This window comes from Eumetopias jubatus, unplaced genomic scaffold (assembly GCF_037043125.1).
Source record: "Eumetopias jubatus isolate StellerSeaLion01/CBP00866 unplaced genomic scaffold, mEumJub1_p1.0 scaffold_16, whole genome shotgun sequence".
NCBI classification, from domain to species: Eukaryota; Metazoa; Chordata; class Mammalia; order Carnivora; family Otariidae; genus Eumetopias; species Eumetopias jubatus.
In genome coordinates, this window is record NW_028274822.1 from 84,759,322 (window position 1) to 84,782,239 (window position 22,918).

At 38.2% G+C, this 22,918-nt stretch overlaps 1 protein-coding gene and 2 non-coding genes across 8 annotated transcripts in view; 1 reads left to right on the forward strand and 2 right to left on the reverse strand.

The window, feature by feature from the left end:
* The window catches only part of ATXN2 (ataxin 2), a 111,209-nt gene that overhangs the window by 47,675 nt on the left and 40,616 nt on the right, over positions 1–22,918 (forward strand). For all 6 annotated transcript variants that reach the window (XM_028116532.2, XM_088019309.1, XM_028116528.2 and 3 more), the window contains exons 6-10: positions 15,450–15,574; positions 16,991–17,082; positions 17,785–17,982; positions 19,445–19,623; positions 21,483–21,692. In XM_028116532.2, the coding sequence (XP_027972333.2) occupies positions 15,450–15,574; positions 16,991–17,082; positions 17,785–17,982; positions 19,445–19,623; positions 21,483–21,692 (804 nt within the window). The remainder of the gene's footprint in view (positions 1–15,449; positions 15,575–16,990; positions 17,083–17,784; positions 17,983–19,444; positions 19,624–21,482; positions 21,693–22,918) is intronic.
* LOC114219230 (U6 spliceosomal RNA) lies at positions 1,262–1,365 on the reverse strand. The gene has a single exon (XR_015767056.1). It is a non-coding gene; the product is annotated as a U6 spliceosomal RNA (small nuclear RNA).
* On the reverse strand, positions 2,442–2,545 carry LOC114219225 (U6 spliceosomal RNA). Its single transcript, XR_003611345.1, has one exon. It is a non-coding gene; the product is annotated as a U6 spliceosomal RNA (small nuclear RNA).

Here is a 22,918-nt window from a genome sequence, read left to right on the forward strand (position 1 = left end):
CTGAGTTGTAAGAATTCTTAAATATTCTGGATACCAGTCATTCCCTTACCAGACACGGTTTGCAGATATTTTCCCCATTGTGTGGGTTTATCTTTTCACTTTTTTTTGCTGGTGTCCTTTAAAGCACAAAAGATTTCAATTTGGATGAAGTCCAGTTTATGTTTTCTTTTTTGTTGTTTTTTCTTATTGTGTTGTATCTAAAAAAGTTGCTTACTCTGAGATTATGAAGATTTGTTCCTTTGCTTTCTTTTAAGATTTTTATTGTTTTAGCTCTCATATTTGTTTTTTAGCTCTCATCTTTATGTGTGTAATCCATTTTCAGTTAAATTTTGTATATAAAGTGTGAGATAGAGCTCCAACTTAATGGTGTTACATGTGGATATCTACTTGTCCAAGTACAGTCTGTTGAAAAGACTGTTCTTTTTCCATTCAAATGTCTTACCACCTTTGTTGAAGTTCAGTTGACCATAAATATAAAGGTATATTTCTGTACTCTTAAGTTATAGCCTATAGATTTATATGTCTATCCTTCTGTTTGTATTATTCTTTTTTGATTGTTATACTTTTTTGTGTTTTTTTTTAAAGATTTTATTTATTTTAGAGAGAGCGTGGGGGGGGAGGGGCAAATGGGGGAGGAAGAGGGAGAGGATCTCAAGCAGACTCTGCACTGAGTGTGGAGCCTGATGCAGGGCTCAATCTCATGACCCCGAGATCATGACCTGAGCTGAAACCAAGAGTTGGATGCCTAACTGACTGAGCCAGGTGCCCCTTGATTACTGTACCTTTGTAGTAAGTTTTGAATTCAAGTATTAGTACTCAAAGTGTTGTTTGTTTTTGTTTTTAAGATTGTGTATTCTGGGTCCCTTGCATTTCCATGTGAATTTTAGGGTCATCTTGTCAGTTTCTTGAAAATGATAGCTGGGATTTTGATAGGGATTACATTGAATCTGGAGATCATTTTTGGGAATGTTACCATCTTAACAATGTTAAATCTTCTGGTTCAAGCACATGGTATATCTTTCCATTTATTTGGTCATCTTTAATTTTTTTCAGATGTTTTGTAGTTATCAGGGTATAAGTTTTACACTTCTGTTGATAGCTTTATTCCTCAGTATTCCTTTTTTTTTGTTATAAATAACAAAATTTTTTTGTTTTGGTTTCTGTTTGGGAAGAAAGCTGTCTTCTTCCTTTTACCTTGCTTTCTAAAGTTTTCCTTGGTGATGTTACATCCGCATTCTTTTTTTATTTTTTATTTTTTTATTTTTATATGGAATGCTTCACGAATTTGCGTGTCATTCTTGTGCAGGGGCCATGCTAATCTCTGTATCCAAAATGGAGTTTACTATTGTAAATGTATTTTATTTATTTATTTATTTATTTTTAAAAAGATTTTGTTTATTTATCTGAGAGAGAGAGAGAGAGCACGAGAGGGAGGAGGATCAGAGGGAGAAGTAGACTCCCCGCTGAGTGGGGACCTGACGTGGGGCTCAGTCCCAGGACCCCAGGATCATGACCTGAGCCAAAGACAGACACTTAACCGACTGAGCCACCCAGGCACCCCTGTTGTAAATGTATTTAAAAAAATTTTTTTTTCATTTTCAGATTAGAGCAGTATTGTTTTATAGTCTTTCTATCTAATATAAATCTTTCTTTTGACTCTTATTAGTAGGACAGGCACTAAACTTTGAGCTTGAAGTGAGAATATGTTTTGAGTTTGTCTGCTCTGCTATCTGTTGCTGATTTATTAATTTTCCACTGATAGTACCATTTGTGCATGTCTGCTTTGTAAAATTCATTTTCTGTAATCAGAACAACTTTGTAATTAATATTTTGGCGGGGTCGGGTTTTTATCGTGTGTCAAAGTAACAATATTTTATGAAACAACTTCTGGAGATGAAAGCAAAAACTTTCTTTCCTTTGAAGCAAATGATAAATTAGAATGGTAATTCATTCTACTATAACATTGGACACATGAAATACCTATTATATAGATTGAGTCTTAGAGGCTTTATGTAACCTGAGCTGGATTTATTATTTTATTTATTTTTTTAAAAGATTTTATTTTTTTGACAGAGAGGGAACACAAGCAGGGGGAGCGGGAGAGGGAGAAGCAGGCTTCCTGCAGCAGGGAGCCCGATGCGGGGCTCGATCCCAGGACCCTGGGATCATGACCTGAGCTGAAGGCACACGCCTAAGGACTGAGCCACCCAGGCTCCCCATGAGCTAGATTTATTCTTTTAGCTCATAATACACTTCCAGACAAGAGTCACATCTTTCTCATCCATCCTTGTTCTTTATCTGCTTGTAGGGAAATAACAGACACAAGGATTATTTTGGTTTCTGTTTGGGAAGAAAGTTGTCTTCTTCCTTTTACCTTGCTTTCTAAAGTTTTCCTTGGTGATGTTACATCCGCATTCTTTTTTTATTTTTTATTTTTTTATTTTTATGTGGAATGCTTCATGAATTTGCGTGTCATTCTTGCGCAGGGGCCATGCTAATCTCTGTATCATTCCAATTTTAGTATATGTGCTGCCGAAGGGAGCGCGAGCACTACATCCGCATGCTTTTCTTCCTCTCTGTTCTTGTTCCTGTGATAGTTTGTATCCCGACATTACTGTACTCTCCTAGTTAACTTCCCTCATTAGCACAAAGAATTTTTTTTTTTTTAAGAGCGAGGTGAGAGGGCAGAGGAGAGGGAGAGAGAGAATCTCAAGCAGTCTCCATGCCCAGGGGCCGGATGCGGGACTTGATCTTAACACCCCGAGATCGTGACCTGAGCCTAAATCAAGAGTAGCATGCTTCACTGACTGAGCCACCCAGACACCCCAGCCCAAAGAAGTTCTTAAGCATTGCTTTTATTATATCATCTCATTTCTCGTTCAGAAATCTACAGTAGCCTCTGTTGCTTACCAAATAAAGTTGGGATGCCATACCTTGGCATTCAGGGCCCTTCCCAGGGATCTTCTCTTTTTCAACCTAAAATTTCATTATTCCCCAATATTAATCTACTTCTTGACCCAAGGTGGTTTTTTCTGTATGCTAGACATTTCTTTCTCTATCTTTGAGCTTGCTAATCTTACTGCTGGATTTCCTCTCTACCTTAAATACCTTCCTTCCTTCCTAGAATTTTAAATACTTTTCTAGGGGTGCCTGGGTGGCTCAGTCCTTAGGCATCTGCCTTTGGCTCAGGTCATGATCTCAGGGTCCTGGGATCGAGCCCTGCACTGGGCTCCCTGCTCCGTGGAAAGCCTGCTTCTCCCTCTCCCACTCCCCCTGCTTGTGTTTCCTCTCTCACTGTGTCTCCCTCTGTCAAATAAATAAATAAAATCTTTAAAATAAATAAATACTTTTCTAAAACCAAGTCAAACCTCCTTTCCTCTTTAGAGTTTTCCTTGACCTTCACAACTCACTGTGGTCTGTTTTTATTACCTGCACCAATGGCTACTAAAATTTACAACATTTTCTTTTTATCACAGAATGGTTTGTTTCCTCCTGCCCCCATTTAAGGCTCATGCTGAATTCCAGTTACAACAAGGTAGTGGTGAGGGAGGAAAGTTGGGAGGGGGGTGTGCTAGAACCTTAACTTAGCTTTCTTTTTGTCTACTGTGAGGTACCCCTAAGAAATCATATGGTTACATGGAACACAGAGAGCCAGCTGTCTACCTCATGTCCTGAATACTCAGCATTACAAAGCAGTGTGTGACTTTTTTTCTCCTAATGCATTATAATTTTCTGCAGTTCAGAAACGTTTATAGAACTAAGGATGTGTACTCCCAGTGGTGTCTAGCATAATGTCTCACAGATAGTAGGTACCCAGCATATATTTATTTTTCAGTTAATATTTTAAAAATTTTATGTTTTTACATTCACTACATTCCAATCAGGAGAAAACTTTTTTTTCTTACATAGACATATTGCCATAGATGATTAAAAACTGTAGTTACCACTCATTTTCAGGAAACTCAAGAAAGCAGTTATTCCTAGCCAAATCTAAAAACGGCTTTCCTACAACATGACATATTCAGAGTATATTTTTCTTATAGAAGATTGCTTCTACTAGACATTTTAATATCCTCTTAAAGTATAAAAAAACAAAATCCCAAGTGTTAACTTTAAAAATAAGGCCCAAATGATGCTTATATAAGTGAGAAAAGTCAGAAGCGTAAGTAAGGGAGTTAAGTATAAAAGCATACCTACATACAGGCTGTTTGAAATTCTTTTAAAATAATTAATTTGCTTTAGGTATTGTGTATGTTGGAAATGCATGCATTTTTGGATTTATATCTATGTATACAATGTATTCGTCTGTGAAGAATAGTATCGAATCAGCTTTTCCTGAGTTCACTTTGAAAACTAAGATTAAAAGATACCATACCTTAGAGATTAATTTATTTCATTTTTGTGCTAACCAAGGTAAAAACAACCTCCTTTCTGCTTGTGGGTCACAAAACTCATTTTCCTTGTTCAGTGCCCAAGAGGCAAAGGTAGGATTAATTGGTTCTTCTCTGAAAAAATGACATCCTTTTCAATTAAGGTAGGAAATTGTTTTAAAAGATTGATTGATTGATTGATTGATTCATTTATTTATTTATTTATTTCTGAGAGAGAGAGAGAGAGAGAGCAGAAGTGGGAGAGGTAGAGGGAGAGAGAATCCCAAGCAGACTCCAGTGTGGCACCCAATGCAGCTCAGTGCGGGGCTCAGTCCCATGACCCTGAGAGAATAACCTGAACTGGAACCAAGAGTCGGTCGCCCAACCAACTTTGCCACTCAGGCGCCCCAGGAAATTATTTTTAAATTACTTAAAATTTTGTATGAAATTTAGGAATGCAGGTGATTGGCTTTTTGTTGTGTTGGTCTGTCCTATCTTGTAGAGTGGTGTTAGGTGTCAGGTGACTGCCGCTCACCAGTGTGTTCTGCTTTATGTTAACCTCTCCAAATACTGGAAAGTCACAGTTTTGCCACTGTTGACTTTTATTTACACAAAAGACTTCTTCTCTCTTCTCTTCTCTTCTCTTCCTTTTTTCATTTCAGAGGAAGAATGGGAGATGGGGGAGGGCAGAGGGAAGGGGAGAGAGAGAATCTCCAGCAGTTTGCGCTGACTGCGGAGCCCAGTGTTGGGCTCAGTCTCATGACCCTGAGATCATGACCTGAGCTGAAACCAAGAGTCGGAGGCTTAACCAACTGAAGCACATAGGCGCCCCCTACACAAAAGACTTCTAAAGACAGGTGTTTGGTTGAGAATTTTAGCTGCTGGAACAAGAAGAGATTACAAGCAGGATGACTCTGTCACTTGTTTTGGGGGGGGTACAGGCACTGCAGAAATAGATCCTGGTTTCCTGTCCTACCCTACCATCTTTGAAGTAGGAGGAGCTGTGTTTTGTTTTTAATAATTTATACTAGCTCTTCCCAATTCATTCTCTCCCCAAAATTTTCCAAGTAAAGGAAAACTTTGGGACTTGACTTTTATGGATCTAACCTCAAAAACTTGAATTTTTGTGGTTGTATAATATCATCTCCGTGGTGTATCAAATAACTATTTATAGCATTTTAAATATTAGGTAGTTCTGCTTGATATGTCCAGAATTAAAATTAGAAAATAGTTACGGTCCGGGTGCCTGGGTGACTCAGTTGGTTGAGCGTCTGCCTTAGGCTTGGGTCATGATCTTGCGTCGGGGCATCGGGCTCCCCACTTGGTGGGGAGCCTGCTTCTCCCTCTCCCTCTGCCCCTCCGTCCTGCTTGTGCCCTCTCCCTCTCTGTCTCTTTCTCTCTCTCTCAGTGCTCTATTTCAAATAAATAATCTTAAAAGTTACAGTCACTCAGTATGTACAGTATCTACTGCTGCATTGTTTCGTAGGCAAGTGCTGTTGTGTGGTTTATTTTATAACTGTAACTTCTTGGTATTTAGAACAGAAGGGTATTAACCTTTGGGATGCATTCAAGTTTCCCATAGTTTTGTGGCTGATACCTTCAAATGTTTTTGCAGTGGTAGATTTTATAATTCTTGGGTTGGTCATTTTGAACAGAACGCTCTTCCTTTGGAAACTTGAGTCTCCTAAACTCTTCTACTTCATTTCCATATTATTTTAGCAGTCTGCTTTCGTGAGTTTGTCATCATTTGTAACTGCTTCTCTTCCATGATGCCTTCCAAGATGTCTCACCATAGCTAACTTAACCTTTACTCTTCTACTCACTTTCCTCCTGTCTCTTACAGGACTCTCTGACCTTTCCCTGGCCTTCTGTTTTTTTGTTTGTTTGTTTTTAGTATTTTATTTATTTATTTGACAGAGACATAGCGAGAGAGGGAACACAGGGGGAGTGGGAAAGGGAGAAGCAGGCTTTCCGCAGAGCAGGGAGCCCGATGCGGGCCTCGATCCCAGGACCCTGAGATCATGACCCGAGCCGAAGGCAGACACTTAACGACTGAGCCACCCAGGCGCCCCTGGCCTTCTGTTTTTTGAAATGAAAAAAATGGGGTCATTTATTTGATCCTTCTCTGGTCTTCCATATTTTTAAACTCTGTCTACTCCTGTAGCCAGTCTACTAGATGTGGTTGGGGAAATCCCACCGTGGTGCTGTTTAGTTAGGAATATAGGGTAGTCTCGTCTCTAGTTTTTGCTGGAGCTTCAGGAGAGTTCAGTAGACCTTCCTTACCTGTTGCTGCAACCTTTGTGACTACCCTCTCTGGTCCCTTGCTCCATCACCTCATTTCCTTTATTTGCCACAGAATGCTCTTTTCTTTTTTTTAATATATATATTTTTAATTTTTTAAAAGATTTTGTTTGTTTGACAGAGAGAGAGCAGGAACACAAGCAGGGGGAGCGGGAGAGGGAGAAGCAGACTCCCTGCTGAGCAGGGAGCCTGATGTGGGGCTCGATCCCAGGACCCTGGGATCATGACCTGAGCTGAAGGCAGACGCTTAACGACTGAGCCACCCAGGCGCCCCTACTGCAGAACGCTCTTTTTTTTTTTTTTTTAATTTTTTATTGTTATGTTAATCACCATATATTACATCATTAGTTTTTGGTGCAGTGTTCCATGATTCATTGTTTGTTCATAACACCCAGTGCTCCATGCAGAACGTGCCCTCCTCAATACCCATCACCAGGCTAACCCATCCCCCTACCCCCCTCCCCTCTAGAACCCTCAGTTTGTTTTTCAGAGTCCATCATCTCTCATGGTTCGTCTCCCCCTCTGACATACTCCCCTTTTCTTCCTCTCCTGTTATCTTCTTCTTTTTCTTTTTTCTTAAAATATGTTGCGTTATTTGTTTCAGAAGTACAGATCTGTGATTCAACAGTCTTGCACAATTCACAGCGCTCACCGTAGCACATACCCTCCCCAATGTCTATCACCCAGCCACCCCCATCCCTCCCACCCCCAACCACTCCAGTAACACTCAGTTTGTTTCCTGAGATTAAAAATTCCTCATATCAGTGAGGTCATGTGATACATGTCTTTCTCTGATTGACTTATTTCACTCAGCATAACACCCTCCAGTTCCATCCACGTCGTTGCAAATGGCAAGATCTCATTCCTTTTGATGGCTGCATAATATTCCATTGTGTATATATACCACATCTTCTTTATCCATTCATCTGTCGATGGGCATCTTGGCTCTTTCCACAGTTTGGCTATTGTGGACATTGCTGCTATAAACATTGGGGTACACGTACCCCTTCGGGTCCCTACATTTGTATCTTTGTGGTAAATACCCCGTAGTGCAATTGCTGGATCGAACAGTAGCTTTAATTTCAACTGTTTGAGGAACCTCCATACTGTTTTCCAGAGTGGTTGCACCAGCTTGCATTCCCACCAACAGTGTAGGAGGGTTCCCCTTTCTCCACATCCCCGCCAACATCTGTCGTTCCCTGACTTGTTAATTTTAGCCATTCTGACGGGTGTGAGGTGGTATCTCATTGAGGTTTTGATTTGGATTTCCCTGATGCCGAGCGATGTTGAGCACTTTTTCATGTGCCTGTTGGCCATTTGGATGTCTTCTTTGGAGAAATGTCTGTTCATGTCTTCTGCCCATTTCTTGATTGGATTATTTGTTCTTTGGGTGTTGAGTTTGATAAGCAGAATGCTCTTTTCTTCCTGCTTTTTAGAACATAAGGCAGAGTCCTTAACCTGGATCCATTGATTCCCAGATGGTTCATGGAGAGGATTCGGGGCATTGATGAACTTGGATGGGAAATAATTTCACATCTTTATTAACCTTTGATTGAAATTTAGCATTTTGGGGCCCCTGGCTGGCTCAGTCAGTGGAACATGCTACTCTTGATCTCGGGGTCCTAAGTTGAAGCCCCACTTTGGGTGTAGAGATTACTTTAAAAAAAAAAAAAAGGAATTTAGCATTTCTTTCCATTAACAAACCATTAGTATTAGCAGTATCTGTGGCTTTAGCACCTCTAGAACTCAATTAATTTCATATCACTTGTATAATATGGATATCTTGAGATATTAAGGGGCGACTGGACACTCATCTCTCTGGGGCTTGTCACTGCTGCCATTTTTACCATTTTTTTGTTGCACAAATTAACTATGAACTAATGGAGTCATAGCTCTCCTACCATGTTCCTTTTCTTACATATGATACAGGACACAGATCTGAATTGTTATCCTATGTGGATGAAAAAGGATGATTTAAAATCTTATTTCCAGGAGAAATCATTGATTAAAAATTAACTTCGGACATTGAGGAGAACCAGTACTTAAGAACCATAATCTGTGCTAAGTAAGGGGTTTAGTCCAGGTGGGGTTGCGATTTACACTGTAGCTTTTATTTTTTCTAGTGGATCAATAAAATTGTTATGTATTTAAAAAAAATTTTTTTAAATTACACTCATTAATGGGGCACGTGGGTGGCTCAGTCAGTTAAGTGTCTTTGGCTCAGGTCATGATCCGGTCCTGGGATCGAGCCCTGCATGTGACTCCCTGCTTGTGAGGAGCCTGCTTCTCCCTCTCCTTCCTGCTCGTGCTCCCTTCACTATCTCTCTCTTTCAAATAAATAAAATCTTAAAAAAAAAAATAGTCATTAAATTTGCTGTTAGATCCTATAATGCGTTTATAAAGAAGTATGTATATTACTGTTGCACTGATTTTTTTTTTTTTTTTAAGATTTTATTTATTTATTTGACAGAGACAGGTAGAGAGTGAACACAAGCAGGGGGAGTGGGAGAGGGAGAAGCAGGCTTCCTGCTGAGCAGGGAGCCCGATGCGGAGCTCGATCCCAGGACCCTGGGATCATGACCTGAGCCGAAGGCAGACGCTTCACGACTGGGCCACCCAGGCGCCCTGCTTTTTGAGATTTTGATAACTGCATTTCCTTATAATTGGTCTCCTTTGATTTCCTGTGTATTTTATGCATTTAAGTCCCCCCTATGCTTAGGGGGTCCATGGATAAAGAAGAAAGGTTAAGAGTCTGTAATCTAGATAGAGGCTCCCTGTGCCCCATCTCCCTGCATTTCTCTCTCTATTATTATTATTATTATTATTTTTTTTTTTAAGTAAGCTCTGCGCCCACTGTAGGGCTTGAACGAACTCACAACCCCGAAATCAAGAATCTCATGCACTCCCCAACCCCCGCATTTCTCTTACTCCTTTTTACGCCTCCACTTATCCCTTTGTTTTTATTGTTCCTATCCACACACCTTGGCCCTTACAGTGTTCATCATCCCCATCTTGTTTCTTTTTTTTCCTTTTCTAGCCATAGTTTGCAGAAATATATGTAGATAAAAACTTTATAAAAAACCTTTAAAAACCTAATCTTATAAAACATAACTAACGCCTTAAACTGTAGTATGTGCAGTTTTTGTATAATATATTACTGTTACTTGAAGATTTAGCATTTTCAGGGAACACTTCGATTGTTGTTTGTGTGTGTATGTGTGTGTGTGTTTTAATTTGAATTCCAGTATGGTTAGCATACAGTGTTATATTAGATTCAGGTGTACAGTACAGTTATTCAGCACTTCCATACATTACTCAGTGCTCATCACGATCGTATACTCAGTCCTCTTCACCTTTCACCCATCCCCTCCCCCGCTCCCCTCTGGTAAGCATCTGTCTATTCTCTAGAGTTAAGAGTCTGTTTTTTGGTTTGTATGTGTCTTCCTTTTTTCCGCCCTTTGTTCATTTGTTTTGTTTCTTTAATTCCATGTTTGAGTGAAACCATATGGTATTTGACTTATTTCACTTAGCGTTATACTCTCTAGATCCATCCATGTCATTGCAAATGGCAAGATTTCACTCTCTTTTTGGCTGAATAATATTCCGTTGTACATCTATATCTCATCTTCTTTATCCATTCACGAATCAGTAGACATGTGGGCTGCTTCCATAATATGGCTATTGTAAATAATGCTGGAGTAAATATAAAAGTGCGTATGTCTTTTTGAATTAGTGTTTTCATATTCTTTGGGTAAATATCCAGTAGTGGAATTACTAGATTGTATGATAACTCTGTTTTTAACTTTTCGGGGAGCCTCCATACTGTTTTCTACAGTGGCTGCCCTGGTTTATGTTCCCACCAACAGTGCATGAGGGTAAAAAAAAGAAAAGAAAAAACTTAAAAAATGGGGTGGGGTCCCTGGCTGGCTCAGACAACAGAACATGCGACTTTTGATTTCAGGGTTGTGTATTCGAGCCCCACATTGGGTGTAGAGATTACTTAAAAACAACAAACAAACAAAACAAAACCCAAAGAGTACACAAAAAGGGTTCTTCTTTCTCCATATCCTTGCCAACACTTGTTTCTTACGGTTTTGATTTTAGCCATCCTGACAGGTGTGAAATGATACCTTGTTGTTTTGATTTGCATTTCCCTGATGATGAGTGATGTTGAGCATCTTTTCATGTGTCTGTTGGTCATCTGTATGTCATCTTTGGAGAAATGTCCGTTCATGTTTTCTGCCCATCTTATAATTGGATTGGTTTTTTTTGGTGTTGTGTAAGTTCTTTATTATTTTGGATACTAACCCTTTATCAGATATGTCATTTGCAAATGTCTTCTCCCATTCAGTAGGTTGTCTTTTAGTTTTGTTGATTGTTTCCTTTGCTGTACAGAAGCTTTATTTTGTTTTTAAAGATTTTTTTTTTATTTATTTGACAGAGAGCGAAAGAGGGAACACAGGCAGGGGGAGTGGGAGAGGGAAAGCAGGCTTCCCGCCAAACAGGGAGCCTGATATGGGGCTGGATCCGAGGACCCTGGGATCATGACCTGAGCCAAAGACAGTCGCTTAATGACTGAGCCATCCAGGCGCCCCGGAAGGTTTATTTTGATGTAGTCCCAATAGCTTATTTTTGCCTTTGTTTCTCTTGCCTCAGGAGACAGATCTAGAAGAGTGTTCCTGCAGCCAGTGTCAGGAATTACTGCCGGTGCTCTCTTCTAGGATTTTTAGGTTTCAGGTCTCATATTTAGGTCTTTACTCCATTTTGAGTTTATTTTTATGTATGGTGTAAGAAAGAGGTCCAGTTTCATTCCCCATTTTGTTTCTTTATGCTATTCTTTAATATTCTTTTTTTAAAAAGATTTTTTTATTTTAGAGAGAAAGGGAGCATGAGCTGGAGGGGCAGAGGGAAGAAAGAGAGAGAATCTCAAACAGACTCCATGCTGAGTGCAGAGCCCCATGCAGGGCTCAATCTCACGACCCTGAGATCATGACCAGAGCTAAAACCAAGAGTCGGATGTTCATCCAACTGCGCCACCCAGGGGCCTTGAGAAAATATTTTTTAAAGTTTTTGAAAAAAAGTCACAGTATTCTTAATTCATCAAAACAGAATGATAACAGTGAAGTAATTTTTTAAAAAATTGATCTAGAATTTCAGCGTTTGAGAAGAATGAGATTTATGGGGCGCCTGGGTGGCTCAGTCGTTAAGCGTCTGCCTCCAGGTCAGGTCATGGTCCCAGGGTCCTGAGATCGAGCCCCGCATCGGGCTCCCTGTTCTTTGGGGGGGCCTCCTTCTCCCTCTCCCTCTGCCCCTTGTGCTTGCTCTCTCTTTCACTCTCTCTTGAATAAAGAAATAAAATCTTTTTAAAAAGTGGGAGAAAAATTTAATTGGGAGAGGAAACAGGCAGCTGAGGATTCTGGTGAAAACTTTTCTGGAAGCACATTTGAGGATTTCTGATGTTAAGTCTGAGACTGATTTTTTTATATTTTAAAATTAAAGTTTTTTGATAATTTTTTCATTTCATCGAGTATGTCATTTTGTGGCTTTAATAGATTAAATTTATATTTATTAATTTATAGTATGTCACTAGCATTTTGTTTTACCACTATTCTGATCCTTTAAAAAGTTCTCAGACAACGTTGATTTTTCAGAGTCGTAGATGAGCATAATTGAGAGGTAAGAGGAAAAGCTGAGGAGCAGAACATATATCCTGTTTGCTGGGTGTGGGGCATTGGGATACCCAAGAGAGAGATGGTACTTTGGTTGAGACACTTCTTTCTGATTACTACCAGGTAGCACCACTGACACAGGGTGACTAAACCTCTGCCTAGAATCAGAAGAGAAGGTTTTGAGAGCTGCTGTGGGGGTGGTATATAGGGGTTTGCAGAGGTGTAGGCGGGGTGGTACTTGTGTATTCTTTTCCCCTTTAGAGATTTTGGTAAACTGAATGTTCATAAGGCAGGGAATGAAGCGTGAAGAATTTAAATCTTTATTATCTTTGATAATTCTTACTGTTTTTTCTTTCTATACCTGTTACTCCTTCAGAAACAGGTAACATTTTTCTAACAGCCTTTTTGTATTGCATCTTGCTTTTATTATGCTTTTGGAGGATAATGAAAAATTAATATACTCTCACATGGCATTGGAAAAATCTGCATGCAAATTCCCACGATTGCAATTAGATTATACCCAGTTGATTTTCCAAAGTTCACAGAAATCCTGGCTACAAGTTGTACTATTTAAATCCAGCATTGTTTTTTTTTTTTCCCCAAAAATCCAAACATGGAGTTTTCAGAATTTACAGTATTAGGTGTTGGTAATAGTGTAGAATGAAATATCCAGGTCTTCCTTCTAGTTAATAAATACAGTGTTGACCTGAAATACAGTGTTTATGACCAGGGTTTTTCCTCATTTTTGTGCTCACTCTCTACTTCTGCTCATTTTTTTTTTTTTAACATCTTTCTCTAAACTCTTCACTCATCTTTAAAAAGGGACTTTCTTTGGAGGAGGTTTTAAAATTAAGGAATATCATTCTTAAGAGAAACACACCTTTTGTGTCCCCCCCCATTACTGCCTCGAAAGAAAGCTATCATGCTAAGTAACAACATGTGAGTAGTTAATTCCTTTTACAATATTGGTATTGTAAACAGAAATTTATGATAAAAATGTAGTAATGAAAAAAAAATAGGTTACTTAATAATGTCCTGTTAATAGAGCCTAAATTGTGATCAGCAGGGTAAAACTTGGTTCAGTGAAGTGTTAGATGCTTGCTTTTCCACATTGACTTCCATTCAGGGATCCTTTTTGATTTTATTCAGAATAATACTGATAAAAATATATTTATCAATTTGAATACAGCTTGGTTCAGTCCCTGTCTTTCCTAAATACTTTGACATACACATGCACACATGTACACACACACACGTTATAGTGGGAAAAAGTCTATGTGGTTGTGTGAAAATATCTCTTGCTTTGAGCTTTAATTTCTTAGATAAGAGTATCATCTTTAATGCTGGGTTTCCATGTAAGTAAATATTTTATTCACTGAAGTAGTAGATGCTTCTCAAAAAACTAATGTGATTACAACACGAAATAGGATCAGCAGTATAAATTAATAATCGTACTGCTTTTTGTAGAAGGTGACATGACTGGTTTGGAATTTTCCTGTAGTCTAGTTTTCTGAGAAAATAGGGAATTTCAGCATCCTAATGTAAGTTGTTATTGATGTTTTCTTGAAGCATTTCACGTTCTTGAAAATAAACATAGCAAAACTAATTTTTACCAAGAATTTGTACAACTATAAGGTGATAGAGAGTATTGCTTGACTTAGGTGAATTTCACATAAAGCCAAGTTTTTAGGGCTGTTGGTGGCTTCCAGCTGAATGTGGCATTATGAAGACAGCACCAGTCTATTAGAACCTCTTAGAGAGCTTTTTCAGAGTACAGTAATCTTCCAGTGTATGCTCTATCCTACCTCCAGCTGAGGCCTGCTGTTCTTGGGGATCCCCCTTGGTATGCTCTTAGCTCTTAAAAATTGCTAGCAGTGGGAGCCGTGCTCCTGGTAGAGCTAGTGGCTAAGCCCACAGGTGCAGTTATGCTTTTATTTCCTGGATTGCATGTATACACACCCATCCACCCCCAGTTTAGGATGAGAGGAGGTAAGAGCTAGTTAGGTTTGTAGTGCCAGGCTGGCTTAAATTAAATTTGCTGGCTTGGATTTTTTATTTTGGTTATCACCTTACCCCCTAGGGAGCCAGTGACTGTTATAGAAGTTGTACCAAATAAAAAATCCCTCTGGAATTGTCTCTATTAAAAGAGACACAGTTGTTGATTCTTCTTCACTCCTGCTCTTTGGTGGCAGCTTATAGTATGGGTGAGGGCACAGTGACTGGGAGCTAGCATCCTTTGACAGAACCAGATCAGCAGAAGTATTATTCCCTAGCCCTGTGCTAGGTGATACCTTGTGGGCCCAGCCATTTAAATGCAAGCCTATATCTCCAAAGCATTTTCTAATACTGTCATTGCCCAAGTAGACCTTTACTTGCCTGGTCCTAACACCCAACTACAGAAAAATTTTCTTTGCTGGATAGCAGCTCTGAGATATTTCCTGTCAGCTGAACATGGTGATGCTCTCACAAGCTTCATTAGAGAGGTAACATTAGAGAGGAGAGGACACAGTAAGTGAGAAAGTGTGGGTGGGAAGTCCTGGTAGATAGGCCCGACTCCTGAACCTTTTGGGGACGATGACACTGTAGCGCCTGAACTTTGTAACAGAGTGGCTATAGGGAAAAATGGATTCTGTGAAGGGTTTGCTCACTTAGAATGGCTTCAGTTACTAATGGCAAGAGTCTGTTAGGTTATTGACCCCTGAATATAGACATGGATTTGGAAGGTTAAAATGCCTATGTTTGGATATAGAAGTTCTGAGCTTTTATTTAATTAATGGATCCATTAAACAAAAGCATCCTATTTTAGATGGGTTGATAGAGATTTTCTGGATTGCTTCTGAAATACAAAGTAATTATTTTTAATATAATTTAATGACCTGGTGAATGCATTAAAACATTTCATGTGGCTTAAAATTATATGGGAAGAACTGAAGGTTTTTTTTGAAGATTATTGTATTAGAAGCATTATACATCTGAAAGCATACCATTAGTGAATGTTATACTTTCTATATCATAATTATTTTTAGCATATCTCTGTTGATAATTTGTGTGTATTACTGTTGCCCATTGTCTGACCGTGTGATCTTTCAGCTAAGTCCATCCTTTGCAGATGCTTTTACTGATTCTGCTATCAGTGCTAAAGTGAATGGTGAACACAAAGAGAAGGACCTGGAGCCCTGGGATGCAGGTGAACTCACTACCAGTGAGGAACTGGAGGCTTTGGAAAATGATGTAGTAAGTAAAGTCTTTTGCTTAGTATCACACTGTGGTCATGTGATATGGTGTGACATCATTTGGTTTTAATTTAAGTATGTTGTCATCATTGTAGTGGATATATTTAAAGCAGCAGTCTTATTATCTAAGTAGAGACCTCTCCCCAGGCAATAAATACAGACAAATGTTTGTTTCGGATGCTTATGAATGATTTCCATGTTTTTAAATAAATCATAATAAGCAACTTAAAATTTAAGTTGGGAAGCATGGGAAACTGGAAATACTGGCATGTTTTGCTTTAAATGCTTTATAGAATAAGGCAGCCTAAGGAAATTAGCGTCTTGTGTCTTGACCTTACCTAGAGGTACCACTCTTGGGCTTTTTGTCTGAGGAAGTGGTACTCACTATTAAGATAACATAGTTAAGTTGCATTAGAAATAAAGCAGAAAGTAGATTTCTTGGTCTTAAAATTAAGATCATTCCCCACAGAAATCTGCTGTTTCTAAAAGCTTTTTAGTGTATATTATTTTTACTTTTCCCATAACACATCATCTCTTAATCAAATGCTTAGTAGTAAGGACTATCATTAGGATTCTATAAATTATGTTTGTAAGGTAGATAGATAGAAAGCAAAATCTCTTGCTAAAAATGAGTGTTTAGGTAGCAACATTTGAATCGGATGAAGAATCTTCCATTGAATATTGTGGAGAAGTCTTTATGACAAATCTGTTTTTAATGTTTAAGTCCAGCTGTAACACTGAAAATACATAGGCAACACATTATTCATTTTCAGACTTTAAAGAATCCGATATAATCTAATGTGGGAGGTTTTCAGGTCTCTGCACCACATCACCTATGTAGGATACAAAGCAGGTACTCCTTTTTGACTGATAGTGAGGTGGATAAACCGTTAAGTTGCCAGAGAGCATTCTGGCAATATTTATAAAAGTTTAAAACACACCTAGAGTTGGTCTCACCTCTGAGAATTTATTTTTGTCCTGGTATATCCATAGGACATGCAAATAATGATGTGTAAGGATATTTTTTGCAACATTATCCCTGATGGTGAAAAATTGGAAACATCCTGTCCATCAGTAGGGCATGGGTTAAATAGATTTATTGTACCTCCATTCAATTGAAACACTGTATTTCCACTAAAAAGAATGGCATTCTGATATGGAAAGATATTCAAGACTTATTAAAAGACCAAGCAAGTTACATAACAAGAAGATCCTATTTGAATTAAAAAGTAGATTGCTCTAACTGATCATGTTCTTAATGAATACATAGAGCGCATCTGGAATTATGCCCAAGAAGTTAATAGTGGTTAACTATTGTGGCAAGATGATAGAAATTGTTAATGTAAGATATTGATTGTACTTGAATTAAAGAAGACAAATACTTTGTCATTTTGAAAAATAAACTATTTTCTTCTAGTCTAATGGATGGGATCCCAATGATATGTTTCGATATAATGAAGAAAATTATGGTGTAGTGTCTACATACGATAGCAGTTTATCTTCATATACGTAAGTTTAAAAAATTGGCTTTTATTTTACTACATTTGTCTTTTTCATCAACTTATATTAGGATGTTGAATAAATTTTTCTGTTGGATTTTTTTGAAAATTTATTTTACTTTTTTTAAGAGAGAGGAAGGGGGCGGGGCCAGATTGAGAGGGAGAGAGGGAATCTTAAGCGGGCTCCATGCCCAGTGTGGAGCATGACATGGTGCTTGATCTCACAGCCCTAAGATCATGACCTGAACTAAAATCAAGAGTTGGAAGCTTAACTGACTGAGCCACCCAGGTGCTCCCTGTCGGATTTTAAGTTAAACAGTTACATGAAAGAATTGATTCTGTTACTACTTAAGCTGATAGATTCTCATTAAAACAGGGAATAAATGTAGTTTAGTTTACCTGTATTCTAATTTTATGCTCTAGATAAATTTTGTTTTTGTTTTAAGTTGTAAAAGCTCTTAAGTTTGCAAGTGTAGATGTTATGGGAGAAAGTCAATTTAACCAGTTTTGGAAATGTTACATTCCTCTACGGAAAAGTGAAACAAAAAAATTTCTAATTTTGATTTATACATGAGCAGATCACTGTAACTCTTTTATATTTTTATCAGTCTTTCAAACTCTAAACTCTCTTAATAGTTGATTGGGACAGATATATAAACTGTGACTTTAAAAATACTCACTTTGCTTTTTTTTTTTTTCCCCCTCATGTCAGGGTACCCTTAGAAAGGGATAACTCAGAAGAATTTTTAAAACGAGAAGCAAGGGCAAACCAGTTAGCAGAAGAAATTGAATCAAGTGCCCAGTACAAAGCCCGGGTGGCCCTGGAAAATGATGATAGGAGTGAAGAAGAAAAATACACAGCCGTTCAGAGAAATTCCAGTGAACGTGAGGGCCACAGCATAAACACTAGGTATTTAAAGGAAATCATGATGCAGTATTTTGGATACACAACTCAAGGTCTGTGTGAGAAGGTGTATTATTATTATTATATTTCATCTTCCTTTAATGTAGCTTAGGTAGAGAATGCAAGTGGAATTGGTTTAAGATTCATTTAAAGAAAAGATTATAGTAATTTTGGAAAATATTTTTTGAGCATCAGCTCTGTGAAGCCAAGCGTTGGAAGTACAGTGATGAGCAAGCCAAGGTGTGGAAGAGCTACTTAAAGAAAAGCGATCAGATGGGGGGATGGTGCACAGAACATAATAGCAGTTCACTAGGATTTGCTAGATTAGAGGTGTGTCCAGAGTGAGAAAGAACTAGGATGTAACCAGTGGGGTCAGAGAAAGCCTCACAGAGGAGGTGACATTTTGTGATAGGATAGTAGCACTGTCTGCTGCCCGAAGAGAAGTAAGAAGGAGGCATTCCTTGCATGATGAAAACACATGTGAAAGAACCTGGCCAACCAGGGGTGAGGCTGGTTGTTTCATATGTCTGGAATACAGGGTGATGTTGAGGGTGCAGTGGTGGTAGCTGAAAGGAATTGAGGTAGTGAAGGGTTTGTGTCCTGTTAAAGAGCACCCTGTAGGCAGGGGATGGTGTGAACGAACTCTGGGACATTTGAGAATTGGCTGAAACATGGAGACCAGTTAGTGTATTGAAATTGTTCAAGTGTGAGAACTTGGTAACCATCTAGGCCAGGGCTTGTGAGAGAAAGGTTTGAAAAGCCATGGGTGAGCCTGAGGTTTATTTGATAACTAAGTTGATTGCTATTTGTACTGGTAATGGAGATAGAAAACATAGAGCAAATTTGAGGCGAGATAAGAGTGAGCCCTTTGTTAAATTTATTGCATTTGAGGGGCTTGCAGGTCTTTCATTCATTTATTCATAAACATGTTGAGAAACATCTACTACATACCTGGTAGGGTAAGATATAAATTCTTTCTTAAAGAAGCAGCTTATAGTCTGATGATTTGAATTAAAGTGTTGTTCCGTGGGAGCTGTTGAGACTGTGGGACTGGCAGTGTGGATTTAGGATTTGTCAGCATTGCTGATGTTGAATGAAAAAAACCAATGAATAGCCACAAAGAGAAGAAATCCAAGAGAAAACAAAGTAGAGAAAGCCAAGGACAAAGAAAGTTTTAGGAAGTCAGACCATATTTGATAGACTCAGCCATTTAGAGGTGAAGTAGGATGAGAACGAACACAAATCTGTTAAACTTTTTGCTTAGGAGGAGAATCTGAGAGAGAGAGGAAAGGCCAGAGGCTAGACCTCAGGGTAACATGGAAGAATTAGGGGTATTTGGGAGTGAGACATTTTGTTTTAGTGTTTAACCTTTTTATAACAAGCATTCACTTCTGCCTCAATTTTGGATTTGTTTCATTGGCCTGGTATCTGTTAGGATAAAATGATTTAGAGGATCTCTCATTTTCAGGGAAAATAAATATATTCCTCCTGGACAAAGAAATAGAGAAGTCATATCCTGGGGAAGTGGGAGACAGAATTCACCGCGTATGGGCCAGCCTGGATCGGGCTCCATGCCATCAAGATCCACCTCTCACACTTCAGATTTCAACCCGAATTCTGGTTCAGACCAAAGAGTAGTTAATGGAGGCAAGTATTTTGACCAAATTTGTCAATGTCCTCAATCAAATATATAGTTTTCTGAATATTTAAGTTTAACGTAATTGGTAAGAGCATGCACACCTTCAGTGATTTCTGTGGAGTAGTTTTTACTTCAAAATTATTTAAAATTTTGCCTTTGTGGATATCAAATTAGTAAAATTACTATAAGTCATTGATACATGGTATTTAGTGTGATGAAATACTCGCGTATTAAGTGTTAAATTTAACCAAAGAGAATTCACTTGGCCAAAAAATACTCCACATATAAAGAAATTGGAAACTTTGGGTAGGTTCTCCAATTTTAAAAACACTGGATGATAAAACTATTTAAACATAGTTAATATGGAAAATCCTAGTCTGTGTGAGACAGCGGTTAATATAGATTAATTTTCATTAACTGTGTGCACATTTATATTCTGCTTACTTCAAGAAAGGATTTGAGGTAACTTGCTATACTAGACATGACCAAGAGTCATGTGAAGAAGATGAAGAAAGAAATGTGCTTAAAAAACAATAAAAACAACTCTTAGTTGAAGGGTGGATATTGCAGTTTAGCGTAAGTACAGTGAAAGAGACTTGCATCTTTAGTAGGAAGATACTTTTCTGCTCTACCTCTAAATCTAAGATTGAGTATATCTCATAGGTCACGGATCTTTTATGTGAGTCAGGAATACTGGACAGCAGTACTATAGGCAATATGGAAATAGCCGTACTGTGTTCCCTAACCTAGGGAACAAAGTGGACATTCAGTTTAAGATATTTAGGTTGAGAAAGTTAGAAAAGGAGAGAACATTAAGTTTCCAATTTCAGTTGTTTCTGTTGAGTCTTTCTCCAGAATTCCTCTCCAAATGAACACTCTTGAGTATTTTCTGTACTTAGTATTGTGGGTGACATTTCTTTGCTCACTGGGTAAAGAATTTTAGTTCATGAACAGAATTTTCAAGTAAAAAACCTGAAGGGGGCTGGGAAATGTATGATACTCAAGTGTGTGGAACCCTATGGAGAGGAGACCTGGACTGTTTCCTAAGATTAAGGTAAGTGATACGTAATGTTACACATTAGCTATATCTTGACCTGTGCATATCCATCAGTGTCAATTTATTTGGTGATGACTGCTCTATAGTTGGCATTGTTTATTAAGCAGTCACTTAAATAAGTGTTTAACTGTGTAAATTATTTAGCAGGTCCCCCCTCTTTTTCTAATTTGATAACATTAAAATGTTTTTTGAAAAGGCAATGAATATTAACCTTTGTCACTCCTGTGACTCTAAAAAATAGAAATAATGTTTTATTTCTACTAAATGGACTTGCTTAATCAGATTTCAAACTAAATTTTACCTTCAAGTACAAACTAGATGAAAATCACAGATGGTTATATAAAAACCAGCATTTTTAATGGGATATAATAGCTGCTGCTTATTTTCATGTTTCAAAAGCTAAAACTAATATAGTAAGTAATCTTATTCCTGAGTTTTGTGATTTATTGTGTGAAATTACCTAGTTTATGTTATACTCCTTTTAATAATTGGTTATTGAGAAACAGTAACAGAAGCAGGATTAATAGGCAAAGTCTTAACTGTCTTCTTCAATAGTATGTGTAGATCCTAATTAACCCTTTGGGAACGTTTGTTCATTTAAACAGACTTAATTTTAAGGAGGTTAAAGTAAAATGTGAATTTATGTCAGTTAAGTTATGCTAAAACTTATCACAAATCAAATGACTGTCCTCAAAGGGTTAAAATGTACAAGAAATCATTTTTGTCATTTTACTTTTTTTTCTGTTTACTTTTTTCCCTCATTTTTTTCTTTAGTTTTTATACTTTCCTTCATATCATTTGTTCTGTCAGGTGTTCCCTGGCCATCGCCTTGCCCATCTCCTTCCTCTCGCCCACCTTCTCGCTACCAGTCAGGTCCCAACTCTCTTCCACCTCGGGCAGCCACCCCTACACGGCCGCCCTCCAGGCCCCCCTCGCGGCCATCCAGACCCCCGTCTCACCCCTCTGCTCATGGTTCTCCAGCTCCTGTCTCTACTATGCCTAAACGCATGTCTTCAGAAGGTACAATACCACAATTTGTTCATGTTTTTGTTTGTCTTTGTTTAACTCCTATGTGAGTTTATAATTACAAAATAGTTTCCTCTTCATTATTTAATAACCTATAATTTCCGTGTTTTAACTTTAGTTTATTAAAACTATTTCTATTAACCTTTTGTTCATTAGAGAGAAATTTGATAAATGCTGTGTGAAGCTATGAACTATCCTGGATTTTAAGGATGGGGGTTTATCTCTGCCTGGTGATAATGATGCTCCTTTACAGCCCCAGAAGGTCTGCCCCAGGTTTTTGTCCCTCTCAATATACCGTATAAACAGTGGTTAATGAGAAACAATGAACTTTCTTCACCCAGTATTGGACTTACTGTAGAACCTATCATTTTATAGCTCCTTGGCCAAGGTACTAGTGAACCTGCCTGTTGGCCAAAGGCAGTAATGGTGATTTAGGGGTCCTTTTTGAGAGGGACATTCCATGTAGCTGCCTTTGTGTCTGTACCTGCTCTTAGATTATAAAACTGAGATTGGTTTTATGTTTGGGGAATTTAAGAAAATTAGCTTTGTAATATTTTCTAGTGAAAGTCTAATCTGTAAGAAGTCCTTGATCTAAGATAAAATTTTTTTTTTTTAAAGATTTTATTTATTTACCCAACAAGAGAGAGACACAGTGAGAAAAGGGAACACAAGCAGAGGGAGTGGGAGAGGGAGAAGCAGGTCCCCCGCCGAGCAGGGAGCCAGATGTGGGGCTCGATCCCAAGACCCTGGGATCATGACCTGAGTCGAAGGCAGACGCCTAACGACTGAGCCACCCAGGAGCCCCTAAGATAAAATATTCTTAATAAAAACCATTTGCCCTTGTCAAAAAAAAAAAAAAATCCTCTATTTTTCATGCAATGTTTGGTGCTAAATCCACTGTTGCTACCTATCGAATATATACTGTAGAAAGGTTACATTTAAATATAAATGCAGTGCATATGTTAAAAACCTATTTTCTGGATGTCAGGTACTTTTGATATTATTTCAGAGTATTTGTGTTAACGTGTTAATCTGATTTGTTCATTAAAATTGTAGTTGACAGAACTTACGCTGAGACTAATAAGAGTTTCCTGGCATAAAGTGCTTCCCTGGAGAAAACTATGTTGGCTTTTTTTTTTTTTTAAGATTTTTTTTAATTTATTTGACAGACACAGCCAGAGATGGAACACAGGTGGGGGCGGGAGTGGGAGAGGGAGAAG